This window comes from Ranitomeya imitator, chromosome 9 (assembly GCF_032444005.1).
Source record: "Ranitomeya imitator isolate aRanImi1 chromosome 9, aRanImi1.pri, whole genome shotgun sequence".
Classification (NCBI taxonomy): Eukaryota; Metazoa; Chordata; class Amphibia; order Anura; family Dendrobatidae; genus Ranitomeya; species Ranitomeya imitator.
The window spans coordinates 118,481,418-118,497,298 of NC_091290.1; the positions used below are offsets into that span (position 1 = coordinate 118,481,418).

Below are 15,881 nucleotides of genomic sequence, written 5' to 3' on the forward strand. Positions count from 1 at the left end.
ACAAAATGAGAATGCTTGGTCTGGGGGAAAATGTGTGTAAATGGGTTAGTAACTGGCTTAGTGATAGAAAGCAGAGGGTGGTTATAAATGGTATAGTCTCTAACTGGGTCGCTGTGACCAGTGGGGTACCGCAGGGGTCAGTATTGGGACCTGTTCTCTTCAACATATTCATTAATGATCTGATAGAAGGTTTACACAGTAAAATATCGATATTTGCAGATGATACAAAACTATGTAAAGCAGTTAATACAAGAGAAGATAGTATTCTGCTACAGATGGATCTGGATAAGTTGGAAACTTGGGCTGAAAGGTGGCAGATGAGGTTTAACAATGATAAATGTAAGGTTATACACATGGGAAGAAGGAATCAATATCACCATTACACACTGAATGGGAAACCACTGGGTAAATCTGACAGGGAGAAGGACTTGGGGATCCTAGTTAATGATAAACTTACCTGGAGCAGCCAGTGCCAGGCAGCAGCTGCCAAGGCAAACAGGATCATGGGGTGCATTAAAAGAGGTCTGGATACACATGATGAGAGCATTATACTGCCTCTGTACAAATCCCTAGTTAGACCGCACATGGAGTACTGTGTCCAGTTTTGGTCACCGGTGCTCAGGAAGGATATAATGGAACTAGAGAGAGTACAAAGGAGGGCAACAAAATTAATAAAGGGGATGGGAGAACTACAATACCCAGATAGATTAGCGAAATTAGGATTATTTAGTCTAGAAAAAAGATGACTGAGGGGCGATCTAATAACCATGTATAAGTATATAAGGGGACAATACAAATATCTCGCTGAGGATCTGTTTATACCAAGGAAGGTGACGGGCACAAGGGGGCATTCTTTGCGTCTGGAGGAGAGAAGGTTTTTCCACCAACATAGAAGAGGATTCTTTACTGTTAGGGCAGTGAGAATCTGGAATTGCTTGCCTGAGGAGGTGGTGATGGCGAACTCAGTCGAGGGGTTCAAGAGAGGCCTGGATGTCTTCCTGGAGCAGAACAATATTGTATCATACAATTAGGTTCTGTAGAAGGACGTAGATCTGGGGATTTATTATGATGGAATATAGGCTGAACTGGATGGACAAATGTCTTTTTTCGGCCTTACTAACTATGTTACTATGTTAATTCACTAGTGCAAAAAGGTTTTTTCCTTATTTAAATGTTTTAACCCCTTTCTGACCTCGGACGGGATAGTACGTCCGAGGTCAGAAGCCCCTCTTTGATGCAGGGCTCCGGCGGTGAGCCCGCATCAAATCCGGAACATGTCAGCTGTTTTGAACAGCTGACATGTGCCCATAATAGGCGCGGGCAGAATCGCGATCTGCCCGCACCTATTAACTAGTTAAATGCCGCTGTCAAACGTAGACAGCGGCATTTAACTACCGCATCCGGCCGGGCGGCCGGAAATGACGGCATCGTCGACCCCCATCACATGATCGGAGGTCGGCGATGCTTCAATATTGTAACCATAGAGGTCCTTGAGACCTCTATGGTTACTGATCGCCGGTAGCTGTGAGCGCCACCCTGTGGTCGGCGCTCACAGCACACCTGATTTTCTGCTACATAGCAGCGAACAGCAGATCGCTGCTATGTAGCAGAGCCGATCGTGCTGTGCCTGCTTCTAGCCTCCCATGGAGGCTATTGAAGTATGGCAAAAGTAAAAAAAAAGTTAAAAGAAATGTGAAAAAAATAAAAAAATATAAAAGTTTAAATCACCCCCCTTTTGCCCCAATCGAAATAAATCAATAAAAAAAAATGAAACCTACACATATTTGGTATCGCCGGGTTCAGAATCGCCCGATCTATCAATAAAAAAAAGCATTAACCTGATCGCTAAACAGCGTAGCGAGAAAAAAATTCGAAATGCCAGAATTATGTTTTTTGGTCGCCGCGACATTGCATTAAAATGCAATAACGGGCAATCAAAAGAACGTATCTGCACCAAAATGTTATCGTGAAAAACGCCAACTCCACACGCAAAAAATAAGCCCTCAACCGACCACAGATCATGAAAAATGGAGACACTACGAGTATCGGAAAATGGCGCAATTTTTTTTTTTTCTGAGCAAAGTTTGGAATTTTTTTTCACAACTTAGGTAAAAATTTACCTAGTCATGTTAGGTGTCTATGAACTCGTAATGAAATTCAAGGGAAAAGAAAGCGGTCACTAGGGAGCGCTGTGAGGGTCACAGTTACAATTGAAAGCAAAAGGTCCACCGCAGCTCAAGCCGTTAACCTTCTAGGATGATACAAAATGCAGTAAATAGTAATAACGGTCCTAGGAGTGCTGGAAATGAGACCAAAACAAGGATTTTAATGTTGAACCACAACGCGTTTCAACGGTTAAACCGTCTTCATCAGGTGGAAGTCCACCTGATGAAGACGGTTTAACCGTTGAAACGCGTTGTGGTTCAACATTAAAATCCTTGTTTTGATCTCATTTCCAGCGCTCCTAGGACCGTTATTACTATTTACTGCAATATGAACTCGTAATGACCTGGAGAATCATAATGTTAGGTCAGTTTTAGCTTTTAGTGAACCTAGCAAAAAAGCCAAACACTTTTTTTGCAATTTCATTGCACTTGGAATTTTTTTCCCGTTTTCTAGTACACGACATGCTAAAACAAATGATGTCGTTCAAAAGTACAACTCGTCCTGCAAAAAATAAGCCCTCACATGGCAAAATTGACGGAAAAATAAAAAAGTTATGGCTCTGGGAAGGAGGGGAGTAAAAAACGAACATGGAAAAACGAAAAATCCCAAGGTCATGAAGGGGTTAACTATTGTTTGTGCTATTTATGTATATATATATATATATATATATATATATATATATATATATATATATATATAAAAAGAAGTCATTTACAGTGATTTCCATTGAACACATACCTCTTTTTTATTGTCCTACTTCTGCTATTCATTAGGGAGCATTGCCGTTCTCTGCAGGAATTTAACCCTGCTGTGTCCTGCAGAGATTAATTCACAGTTTTGAAAAATTACCCTTGGAGTTCAGACTTTATAGGCTTACAGAAGAGATGGCAAATAATATTTTCAAATGAAAAATAACTTTTACTTACCAATCTAAAAATTCATAAATACCAAAAAGTGAAACACAAAACACCACCACAAAAAAAGGTGTAAGAGACACAAGATTGAGGAGGGGGGTGCCTTCCCCTGCTCTATCACTGTACAGCCCTACCTATCAGCGGAGGATGACACCCTGTTCTTGCGCATATGGTGCCCCTGCTCAACGTCGGCTCTCCCGTTAACCCTAAAAACCCTGTTTGACAGAGCAATGAGAAAACTTATGATTGGATGAAATGTTTGAGGTTGTGTGGCTGACAGATTTAAATGTGATATAGCTCTGGGGATTTCTTTTGTGAAGGAGCTAAATGTCAGTCAATCTAGTGGGGAGAATGGAGAAATGACTGTTGATATAATAAAGGGAGGCAAAAATAAACATCAGTACAGACTGATATGTACTGCAGAGATTAGCTTCTCTAGCCTATCATGTGCGAGCAGGTCCTTTATTAGGCAGCTCCTCCTACCATTCCCTGTCCGAACGTTGGTTCCTACCTTGTTAGTACACGTTTTATCATTCCTTAGTATTCCGCTGGCCGACCCAGCTAGTTTCCGTCCTGTCTGACCACTCCGCTCCTGACCTCATCTATGTTTATTGTTCCTGTGATGCCGGTCCTGACCTCGGGAACTGTCTGACTATGCCTCAGTTTCTCCCCTCTGTATCTCACTCATCACCTCTCTCCTTCCAGTCAGCTGCTGTAGACCAGGGGCCTACCTTTTAGTGCTAACTGGTGATTACCGGCAGTCCAGTCTATACTCACCATCAGAGGATTTAGCGAATATCCGGTAGTCAAGTAGTTATGCCCCTCCAATGTATGCCTGGCTCATGGTGCAGTGGCTCCACACCCACCAGCATTACATTTTATTGATCGCATACATGTAATTATTCATGTGCATTGACTTGTATTAATCTGCAACAAGGCGTTGGATTTTATTAGTTTTTTTTCAAACCATACCCATTGCCTGTTTTTATGCATTTATTGATCTTTTAAGTGTATTGATTTTCATTGCAAGTCATTTGACAATTAATAAAAAAGTTTGTTTTTTTAAATTCAGCAGTAATATTCTTTGTGTATGCGTCTTATTCTATCTTCTTTACCGTTCTATCAAAGTGAGGCATTGGTAAGTATCAAAAATATACACGAAAATCTATATACAATCTTTCTCCTATTTATTTTCCTGATCCTCACTACAAGTAAAAACCAAGGACTTTCAGATGGTTGAAATGACCATAAGTATTTCCCAAACTTAATGTTTGGCCAGGTTATTTATTTTTTCTGATACTTTATAATGTTGTCATCTAACTGGAGCCTTAGCTCCAGTATTTTTTTTTTTTATGACAAACAAAATCACAAGGTATGGCTTACCAAAAACATGTGAATTTACCCATCAATTCCAAAGTCTATAGGTGCCAACTGTTTAGTAACCTACGGTAATAGGGCTCTTGCCTACAACTTTTGACATGCTTAGGCTTTGTTGGTGTTATCTCTGGCTACCTTACCTAAATCAACTTCAATAGTCTCTCTCTAAATTAGAACATCTTATAGATGGCCAGTATTATATTCCCATTCTTCTCTGATAACATTAAGATTTCTGTGAATTGTCTCTCATATCATTTCAAATGTGCTTTTTACTTGTGGAACTTAGGCAAACAACTTATGGTCCTAAAATAAGAATGAATACTCACCTACTAGACTCTCTCCTGCCCGTATCCTCTCCCAGTCGCTTAACTTCATATTCCAATGGGGACTGCACCAAAACTTCAGTATAAGTACAAAGCTTTCAGAGTCCGGACTCTTCTCTCCAACCTAAAAAAAACAAAACAAATAAGAATATGAAGTAGCACTCTTGCAAATTCCAAAGTAATTTGTTAGGGAGTTATAAGGGTTAAAAGTTGACCAGCAATTTCTCATTTTTACAACACCATTTTTTATTAGGGACCACATCTCTTTTGAAGTCATTTTGAGGGGTCTATATGAAAGAAAATAACCAAGTGTGACACAATTCTAAAAACTGCACCCCTCAAGGTGCTCAAAACCACATTCAAGAAGTTTATTAACCTTTCAGGTGTTTCACAGGAATTTTTGGAATGTTTAAATAAAAATGAATATTTAACTTTTTTCACAAAAAATTTACTTCAGCTCCAATTTGTTTTATTTTACCAAGGGTAACAGGAGAAAATGGACCACAAAAGTTGTTGTACAATTTGTCCTGAGTACGCTGATACCCCATATGTGGGGGTAAACCACTGTTTGGGCGCAAGGGAGAGCTTGGAAGGGAAGGAGCGCCATTTGACTTTTCAATGCAAAATTGACAGGAATAGAGATGGGACGCCATGTTGCGTTTTGAGAGCCACTGTTGTGCCTAAACATTGAAACCCCCCACAAGTGACACCATTTTGGAAAGTAGACCCCCTAAGGAACTTATCTAGATGTGTGGTGAGCACTTTGACCCACCAAGTGCTTCACAGAAGTTTATAATGCAGAGCCGTAAAAATAAAAAATCATATTTTTTCACAAAAATGATCTTTTCGCCCCCAATTTTTTTATTTTCCCAAGGGTAAGAGAAGAAATTGGACTGCAAAAGTTGTTGTACAATTTGTTCAGTATGAGTACAAAGCTTTCAGAGTCCGGACTCTTCTCTACAACCTAAAAAAAACCGCAGAGCCGTGAAAATAGAAAATCTTTTTTCCACAAAAATTATTTTTTAGCCTCCAGTTTTGTATTTTCCTAAGGGTAACAGGAGAAATTGGACCCCAAAAGTTGTTGTCCAATGTGTCCTGAGTACGCTGATACCCCATATGTTGGGGTAAACCCCTGTTTGGGTGCACGGGAGAGCTCGGAAGGGAAGGAGCACTGTTTTACTTTTTCAACGCAGAATTGGCTGGAATTGAGATCTGACGCCATGTCGCGTTTGGAGAGCCCCTGATGTGCCTAAACAGTGGAAACCCCCAATTATAACTGAAACCCTAATCCAAACACACCCCTAACCCTATTCCCAATGGTAACCCTAACCACACCTCTAACCCTGACACACCCCTAACCCTAATCCCAACCCTATTCCCAACCGTAAATGTAATCCAAACCCTAACCCTAACTTTAGCCCCAACCCCAACTGTAGCCTTAACCCTAGCCCCAACCCTACCCCTAACCCTAGCCCTAGACCTAGCCCTAACCCTAGCCTAACCCTAATGGCAAAATGGAAATAAATACATTTTTTAAATTTTTTTATTTTTCCCTAACTAAGGGGGTGATGAAGGGTGGTTTGATTTTATAGCGGGTTTTTTTAGCGGATTTTCATGATTGGCATCCGTCACACACTGAAAGACGCTTTTTATTGCAAAAAAATATTTTTTTGCGATACCACATTTTGTGAGCTATAATTTTTCCATATTTGGGTCCACAGAGTCATGTGAGGTTTTGTTTTTTTGCGGGACGAGTTGACGTTTTTATTGGTAACATTTTCGGGCACGTAACATTTTTTGATCGCTTATTATTCCGATTTTTGTGAGGCAGAATGACCAAAAAACAGCCATTCATGAATTTCTTTTGGGGGGAGGTGTTTATACCGTTCCGCGTTTGGTAAAATGGATAATGCAGTTTTATTGTTCGGGTCAGTATGATTACAGCGATACCTCATTTATATCATTTTTTTATGTTTTGGCGCGTTTATATAATAAATACTATTTTATAGAAAAAAATAATTATTTTTGCATCGCTTTATTCTGAGGACTATAACTTTTTTATTTTTTTGCTGATGTTGCTGTATGGCGGCTCATTTTTTGCGGGACAAGATGACGTTTTCAGCGGTACCATGGTTATTTATATCCATCTTTTTGATCGCGTGTTATTCCACTTTTTGTTTGGCGGTATGATAATAAAGTGTTTTTTTGCCTCGTTTTTTTTTTTACGGTGTTCACTGAAGGGCTTAACTAGTGGGACAGTTTTATAGGTCGGGTCGTTACGGGCGCGGCGATACTAAATGTGTACTTTTATTGTATGTTTTTTTATTTAGATGAAGAAATGTATTTATAGGAACAACATTTTTTTTATTTTTAGGAATTTTTTTAGGATTTTTTTTTTACACATGTGAATATTTTTTTTTTACACTATAACATTGCCCCAGGGGGGGAAGGGGGGGGAAATCATGTTATAGTGTAAGATCGCTGATCTGACACTTTGCTGAGTGTAAGATCGCTGATCTGACACTTTGCTGTGCACTGTGTCAGATCAGCGATCTGACGTGCACTTCTGCAGGCTTCCTGGCGCCTGCTCTGAGCAGGCGCTGTGAAGCCACCTCCCTGCAGGACCCGGATGCTGCGGCCATTTTGGATCCGGGCCTGCTGCAAGGAGGAGGAGGTAAGAGACCCTCGGAGCAAGGCGATCACATCGCGTTGCTCCGGGGGTCTCAGGGAAGCCCGCAGGGAGCCCCCTCCCTGTGCGATGCTTCCCTATACCACCGGAACACTGCGATCATGTTTGATCGCAGTGTTCCGGGGGTTAATGTGCCAGGGGCGGTCCGTGACCGCTCCTGGCACATAGTGCCGGATGTCAACTGCGATAGTCAGCTGACACACGGCCGCGCTCCCCCTGTGAGCGCGGCCGATCGCTATGACATACTATCTGTTATGATCCGGTGACCTTGGAGCAGCATGAGAACTTTCACTGGAGAAGGTGGCCACTATACTGACCGCAATCCTGAACTTAACACCACAACTAGAAATAGCCGTGGAGTGTACCTAACACACCTAGACACCTCGTCACAGCCGGAGGACTAAATACCCCTAAATATGGAAATTGGAATACTATCTTGCCTCAGAGAAAATCCCCAAAGGATAGACAGCCCCCCACAAATATTGGCGGCGAGTCGGAGAGGAAATAACATACACAGGCAGAAAAACAGGATGTAGCACAGGAGGCCACTCTAGCTAGATAGGACAGGATAGGACAGAGTTCTGTGCGGTCAGAATTAAAACCCTTCAAAACATCCACAGCAGAATATACAAAAAACTTCCTACATCTAACTAAAAGATGTAGGAGCGTAAATCTGCAACTCCAGTGAATCCTACAATCAGAGCAGGAATAAAACTGAAACAAGCACACAGCAGTGTGCCACAGATACAAAAACCAAACACTTATCTTTGCTGAATTTGGCAGCAAGCAGGAGAAGCCAGAAAGTGAACCAACACTTCACAAGGAACATTGACAACTGGAAAGGGCTAAAGGATCCTGCACACCTAAATATCCCAGTCAGAATTGGAATCATCCGATACACCTGGCCAGGACTGCAAGTCAGAGACAACAGCATTCCCACCTACAACCACTGGAGGGAACCCAAGAGCAGAATTCACAACAACTATCCCGTTGGTGATCATACGGGCCCACCCCACCTCGACGGGATAGTACGTCACATGTCAGAAAGGGGTTAATGTGCCGGAGGCAGTTCGTGACTGCTCCTGGCACATAGTGCCGGATGTCAGCTGCGATAGTCAGCTGACACCCGGCCGCGATCGGCCGCGCTCCCCTCGTGAGCGCGGCCGATCGCTCTGGACGTACTATTCCGTCCTTGGGAAGTAGGGCCCACCCCACATGGACGGAATAGTACGTCCAATACCAGAAAGGGGTTAAGTCACATGCTGTCCATTTCCTTGTGATCCTCCTTGAGATGGTTCTACTCCTTCATTGGAGTCCAGCTGTGTTTAATTAAACTGACAGCACTTGATTTGGAAAGGCACACACCTGTCTATATAAGACCTCACAGCTCACAGTGCATGTCAGACCAAATGAAAATCATGAGGTCAAAGACAGAATTGTGGCAAGGCACAGATCTGGCCAAGGTTACAACAGAATTTCTGCAGTACTCCTCCCTGAAGAAGGAATCAGCGATTCCGAAACGCGTTGGAATAGTGGTTTGGTGTGCGCTCCGTAGCCGGTCATGTGATCCATCACGTGGTAGTGATGTCACGCAAGGTCCTGCAGCCGAGCTGCGCCTTGCCGGCTCTTCCTGGCAATAGAGCCCTTTTGCCTGTGCACGGCATATTGCTTTTTTTGGGAGGTACGCCTGTAACCGGCCGGGACGGCGTCCCCCAGATTATTGTTATTTTTTTGCCCAGTTCTTTTTTATCTATTTTTTGTCAGCATCTGTCAAAACCTACACATTGGCACAGAACGGACACCATCTGAAGGACCTTCCATGCTACAGGGGAGAGCATTCATATACAGCATATAGATTGAGGTAATGTTATATACTATCGCACCAATGTAATAACAATTTGGCCACTTTCATACGGTGTTATGTTCTTATTTATACTTTTACTGATATTTTAGCGCAAATATATATTTTATATTTTTTATATTGTTTATTTTATGGATGAACAGAGTGGTTTTCATCCCTATATTTGCTGCAATTAGATTCAGTGATTGTGCAGCGCCCTCTGGACAATTGTTTTATCCATTTGAAGTACAGAGATATCCTGGATGAAAACCTCTTCCAGAGTGCTCTGGACCTCAGACTTGGCCGAAGGTTCACCTTCCAACAAGACAATGACCCTGAGCACGCAAGTAAAATAACAAAGGAGTGGCTTCAGACCAACTCTGTGACCATTCTTAACTGGCCCAGCCAGAGCCCTGACCTAAATCCAATTGAGTATCTCTGGAGAGACCTGAAAATGGCTGTCCACCAACGTTCACCATCCAACCTGATGGAACTGCAAGGAAGAATGGTAGAAGATCAAGAAATCCAGGTGTGAAAAACTTGTTGCATCCTTCCCAAGAGGACTCATGGCTGTACTAGCTCAAAAGGTGCTTCTACTCAATACTGAGCAAAGGGTCTGAATACTTATGACCATGTGATATTTCAGTTTTTAATAAATTTGCAAACATTTCTACATTTGTTGGTTTTTTTCAGTCAAGTTGGGGTGCAGAGTGTACATTAATGAGAAAAAAAAATGAACTTTTTTGAATTTACCAAATGGCTGCAAAGAAACAAAGAGTGAAAAATGTAAACGGTCTGAATACTTTCCGTACCCACTGTAGATAAACTTAAATCTCAAGAGCCTACTGTGCATGTTCAAACTGGTTTACAGAGGTAAGCATATTATGTTAAAAAAATTGGACATTCTTTGGACAGGAGGCAGGGGGCTAGGATCGGGCACCTACATACCTTTCCTCACGCGAAACATATTGCTTCTCATTAAAAACCGTAACAAAGACCTTCAGATCACAACTCTCCCAGGCCCCTTAATTCCAATTTATGACAACTCTGCTTTTCCAGCAGGGCTGAATAGAGAGACATTTCTAAATAAGAGAAAAGACTCCAAACCCATCATCCATGATTACTTAAAAGAAACTGGGATGAAGTCCCTTCGGGAATTATTCCCGGAGGAAGAATCTCACTCTACCGATTGGTTCTTCTATGAACAACTAAAAAGTTATATCCACTCAATCTCTAAACAAACCAATATCTACAGGCCGCTAACTCCCTTTGAGATGCTTTGTACATCAGCAAACCCCCCGGATCATACTGTCTCGCTGCTATATAAAATCTTCCAAGAGGGGAGGGCTCCACTGCAGGGTTGGCCATTGTTTTTCTCGAAATGGGAGGGCGATCTGGGAAGACCCTTGTCATCTGAAGACAGGGGAAAAATTCTTCTCTTCTCTTCCAGATCGTCATTATGCGCGGTATCACAGGAGAGGAGCTATAAGATTCTAGCAAGATGGTATAGATGCCCCCTCATGGTGCATGCGGTGTTCCCCACGACCCCTGCTGGAGATGTTTAAAGGAAATAGGCTCTTACATGCATATCTGGTGGGACTGCCCCCCCATAAAGGATTTGTGGTTGGCTGTCTTTGAACTTCATAATAAGTTGTCTATCACACAGATCCAACCCTCAGCAGGTCTAGCATTGCTGTCTCTATGCGACCTATCAATATCTAGGTTCAAGAGGGGTATCCTCAGACACTTTCTTACCGCAGTCAGAAATCTAATCCCTAGGTTTTGGAAACAAGAAAAATTTCCTACCCGTACAGAATTTGTGGCAGAACTTAATAGCATCTATAGAATGGAGCAGTTGATAAATCAGTCACCAGGTAACGTAGAGAAAACCTACAACATATGGGCCCCTTGGATCGCTTTTAAGGAAACTCCTGAACTGGATCTCTGGGTTTCCAGAACCCGACACACTATGTAGCTTATTGTCGTATGCCTTCGGGCCGTCTCTCGGCATGTGTCCTGTCCGCTGGGCTACGGGGGCAGCCACACTCCTTCGCTGAATTCCTCACCCCCTCAATTACCCTTCTCTTCTTCTTCTTTCTACCCTCTATCTTACTTTCTATGTTTGTCCTTCTCATATCCAGTTTTGATTACACATATTATATTTTAAATATTTACAAAGGAATCTAATAATTGTTACCAACTATCCCGGTAGTTCTTTAATGTTAATAATTCATAATTTCGGGATAGTCAAGAGCATTATTAATCAGAAAAGTATATCGTAAGAGATAAATGTAACTATGCTCTTCTTGTTTGACTTAAAATTATTGCCTATCATTGCACAGATTTATAAGTTTGTACGGTTTACCTTTATTCTTTACTGCTGTGACCAATAAAAATGATTTATACAAAAAAATTGGACATTAGTATCCTCTAGTGTTCATGGCTGGTATAACCAGTAGTATATCATTATATATAAAATATCTGCAAAGAGCAAGAAAAAAATATTAAAAAAAAAAAAAAAAAACTAAAGACAAAATATATCACTTACTGAAAATATTAGTGGAAAGGAAAAATACCGTAATCATGCAAAGATTAAAAATTAGATAAATTACTAATAATGTGATTAAATGACAAAAATATAAGCATGTACCAATGTCACAATGACTCAATGAACTAACAACAGAACGAATGCCAACTGGAGGTCACGGAGTACCTCATACACCTAAACTTGCATTTTTTTCATATTTCTTAAATAAGTTATACATATCACAAAGTGGAATTGTCTTCACGTGTGGTCACTGCAGACTTAAATGGAGTCAATCACTCCCAAAACTTGGGGGATATTATGAAGAGGGGCATTGTGGAGGGGATACTATGGAGAGGAGAATTGTGAGGGGGCATTTTGATCAGGAAACATAGTGAAGGGCAAATATTTATTCAGTGGCACAGCATGGGAGATAATTTTTATATATGGGGCAGTATAATGATACTTTTACTTCTAAGGCTACTTTCACACTAGCATTTTCTGCAATCCGTCACAATGCGTCGTTTTGCAGAAAAAACGCATCCTGCAAAAGTGCTTGCAGGATGCGTTTTTCCCCCATAGACTTGCATTGACGACGCATTTGCGACGGATTGCCACACGTCGCGTGCGTCGTGCTTTTGCGGACCGTCGGGAGAAAAAAACGCTACATGTAACGTTTTTTGCTCCTGACGGACCGCTTTTTCTGACCGCGCATGCCCGGCCGGAACTCCGCCCCCACCTCCCCGCACCTTACAATGGGGCAGCGGATGCGCCGGAAAAATGCATCAGCTGCACCCATTGTGCAATGCAGCAAACGCTAGCGTCGGAATCGTGTTGGGAAGAGCTGCTGAAGATGGAGAAATCTGCAGAGAGAACTCTGGGTGTGAAATCTTATCATGGCATCTTTATTACATGGAGACAAAAGTGATGGGAATGACTTGAATCAGAGGTGTCACCTATAAAGTACCTGGATGTAAATGTTTATTGGTGATACTGCCTTCAGCTTATCAGTGCGGTGGTTCCTGTATGGTCCACAGTCTGATGATAGCTGGTAACAACAGATCCAAGTATCTTCTTACTATTGCCCCCACCTCCCCGCAACTCACAATGGGGCAGCGGATGCGTTGGAAAAATGCATCCGCTGCCCCTGTTGTGCGGCGCTTCCACAGTATGCATCGGTACGTCGGCCCGACGCACTGGGACGCTAGTGTGAAAGTAGCCTAAGGCTATGTTGCCCACGTTGCAGATTTGTGTGAGATTTTTCCGCACCATTTTTTAAAAATTCGCAGGTAAAAGGCACTGCGTTTTACCTGTGGATTTCCAGTGTTTTTTGTGCGGATTTCACCTGCGGATTCCTATTTACAGGTGTAAAACGCTGCGGAATCCGCACAAAGAATTGACATGCTGCGGAAAATACAACGCATTTCCGCGCTGTATTTTCCGCACTATGGGCATGGCAGATTTGGTTTTCCATATGTTTACATGGTACTGTAAACCTGATGGAACACTGCTGCGAATCCGCAGCGGCCAAATCCGCACCGTGTGCACATAGCCTAATTCTAACCCTAACCCTAGTTCTAAGCCTAACCCTAGTGGAAAAATAAAAGTAAATATATTTTCTTTATTTTATTATTGTCCCTACCTATGGGGGGTGATAAAGTGGGGGGTTTCATTTACTACTTTTTTTATTTTGATCACTGTGATAGGTTTTATCACAGTGATCAAAATGTACCTGGAATAAATCTTCCAGCCGGCAGATTCGGCGGGTGCACTGCGCATGCGTCCGCCATTTTGGAAGATGGTGGCGCCCATGGACAAGACGGACGGACATCGGGAGGCTCGGTAAGTATGAGGGGGTGGGATCGGAGCACGGGGGGGGGGGGGGGATGTGAAATTTAAAAAAAAATGTAAAAAAAAAAAAAAGTCCAGCACATTCCTGCATTTTCCATGCGTGTTTTTAAGGGATAAAAACAAAAAAATTTACTTCACAATTTTTTTTTTTTTTAGTCTTTACTATACTAAACTATAGAAACAGCCATGTTTCAGGCCTCAGGGGACGTGAAAAGCCATTTTACACCACAGGGAGCCACGTTACTCCACAGGTAACCGTATCCCAGGACGTCTCCGTACGTCCATTGTTACTTTCTCTCACGGAACCCTACGTTACCTCAGCGAAGGTAGTGAGGAGAATGAGCGGGAAAACTCTGGAGTGACGTCACAGACTATGAGCCGACTCTTCAGCCGTCGCTTTCTTCCGCGCAGGCGCAGTGGTAACTAAGGAGCCGTCGCTAAGGAAGTAGCTGTGGGCGCGCAGCGGCTGATGGGAACAGCTGACGGTAGTTGCCTGGTAACGCTAGACGCGCTGACATTGGGGAAACGTCTGTACTGACACCTGTTTGCACGGACTTTTGCCGTGTTTGGAGGGGACGGTTGAGTAAAATGCTGCCAAAAACAGAAAGGTGTCCTGAAGCAGAGCAGCGAATGGAGGACGCAAGGAAGCAAGAAAGCAGTGAGAACAAGGAGAATGTGGACCAGAGGCTGCTGGGTAGGTGACAGTGTTATCCACCGCTGCCAATCAGATCATTGCTTTCGTTTTCAAGAATGAAAGCTGGATTTTGATTGGTCATCTTTCCATATATGATGGTGGTGAGGACGGAGGGCTTGTGACGGCCGTGGGGTCGGTGGCGATTGAAGTTGAGAAGGTTCAGTGATTTTTCAGCAATATGAAACCTCGGCCGTAATGTGCAAGCATTCATTATGGTCTCCGCTGTCCTACGCCCTGGTGGCATCCCTGCCAGTCGTGCGCAGAGGCCGGACTCGGTCAGAACGCCTCCTTCCTTCTGGCCAGGTCCGCCAGGTGACCGCCAACACCACAACATTGTCCCCTGCAATAAGGGTGTCCCGTAAACACAGGGAGTGGGCTTAATGTGAAGGCTGCAGCCAGACAGCAGCTGCTGATTAGCTGCAGCGGTCACATGACATTGTTTCTATCAGGAGACCAGCGGGGCACACAGGGCTGGCTCAGCAAGTAAAGTATAGATTTTATTTATGCAGCACCGTGGGGCCATTATTAAAGAATTGCATAGCAGTTGGCATCTCTTTTAAGTATGGACATGTGACCGCTGCAGGCAGTCAGTGGTTGCAGAAGCGAGGCGTTGGTCACCTCTGCAGCCAGTGACTGACTGGCTGCACAGAGATCAGAGGGGTAAGCCGGCAGCGAAGGAAGAGGGGCAGAGCGGTGAGCATACATTATTTTCTAGCATTCTTGGCCATTTAAAGGTCACGGGTGGAAAACCCTTTTCTGTGACGGATATAACACTCGCTTATGTGACGATATATGCACCTTTTTCTTTCTCTGAAAGCTGTTGCATTTTTTTCTCATAGTTGGCTGTGCAAAAACTGGTGAACACAAGGAAGAGATAAGATCATCAACTACAAAGGAGAAAGAAAGTGGCAACAGGTAATTATGTACACCCTGACATCAGGGGCTTTATTAGGGTTCTATGGGAATGAGGCAACTTCCATCACCACCAATGGTTTAGATGACACACACACACACACACACACACACACACACACACACACACACACACACACACACACACACACACACGTCCAGAAGTTTTGGCATTTTAGTTGTTTAACAAAACGTATTCAAGATACAGTTGTATAATTAATGTGGGTTTAACCCCTTCATGACCATGGGATTTTTCGTTTTTCCGTGTTCGTTTTTCACTCCCCTCCTTCCCAGAGCCATAACATTTTTATTTTTCCGTCAATTTGGCCATGTGAGGGCTTATTTTTTGCGGGACGAGTTGTACTTTTGAACGACATCATTGGTTTTAGCATGTCGTGTACTAGAAAACGGCAAAAAAATTCCAAGTGCGGTGAAATTGCAAAAAAAGTGCAGTCCCACACTTGTTTTTTGTTTGGCTTTTTTGCTAGGTTCACTAAATGCTAAAACTAACCTGCCATTATGATTCTCCAGGTCAGTACGAGTTCATAGACACCCAACATGACTAGGTTATTTTTTATCTAAGTGGTGAAA

General features: G+C 42.8%; 2 protein-coding genes across 4 annotated transcripts in view; one reads left to right on the forward strand and one right to left on the reverse strand.

Annotated features, from left to right (window-relative positions):
- LOC138648769 (inactive hydroxysteroid dehydrogenase-like protein 1) overlaps positions 1 to 2,979 on the reverse strand; it is a 103,984-nt gene extending 101,005 nt beyond the window's left edge. Inside the window, exon 1 of the mRNA XM_069738650.1 lies at positions 2,905 to 2,979. The gene's annotated coding sequence lies outside the window, so the exon portion shown is untranslated. The remainder of the gene's footprint in view (positions 1 to 2,904) is intronic.
- The window catches only part of DNAAF1 (dynein axonemal assembly factor 1), a 123,189-nt gene that overhangs the window by 41,771 nt on the left and 65,537 nt on the right, over positions 1 to 15,881 (forward strand). For 2 of the 3 annotated variants that reach the window (XM_069738647.1, XM_069738648.1), the window contains exon 2: positions 15,218 to 15,293. In XM_069738647.1, the coding sequence (XP_069594748.1) occupies positions 15,218 to 15,293 (76 nt within the window). Of the gene's footprint in view, positions 1 to 14,143; positions 14,379 to 15,217; positions 15,294 to 15,881 lie in introns of those variants that run through there. The other variant, XM_069738646.1, reaches the window with a different exon arrangement.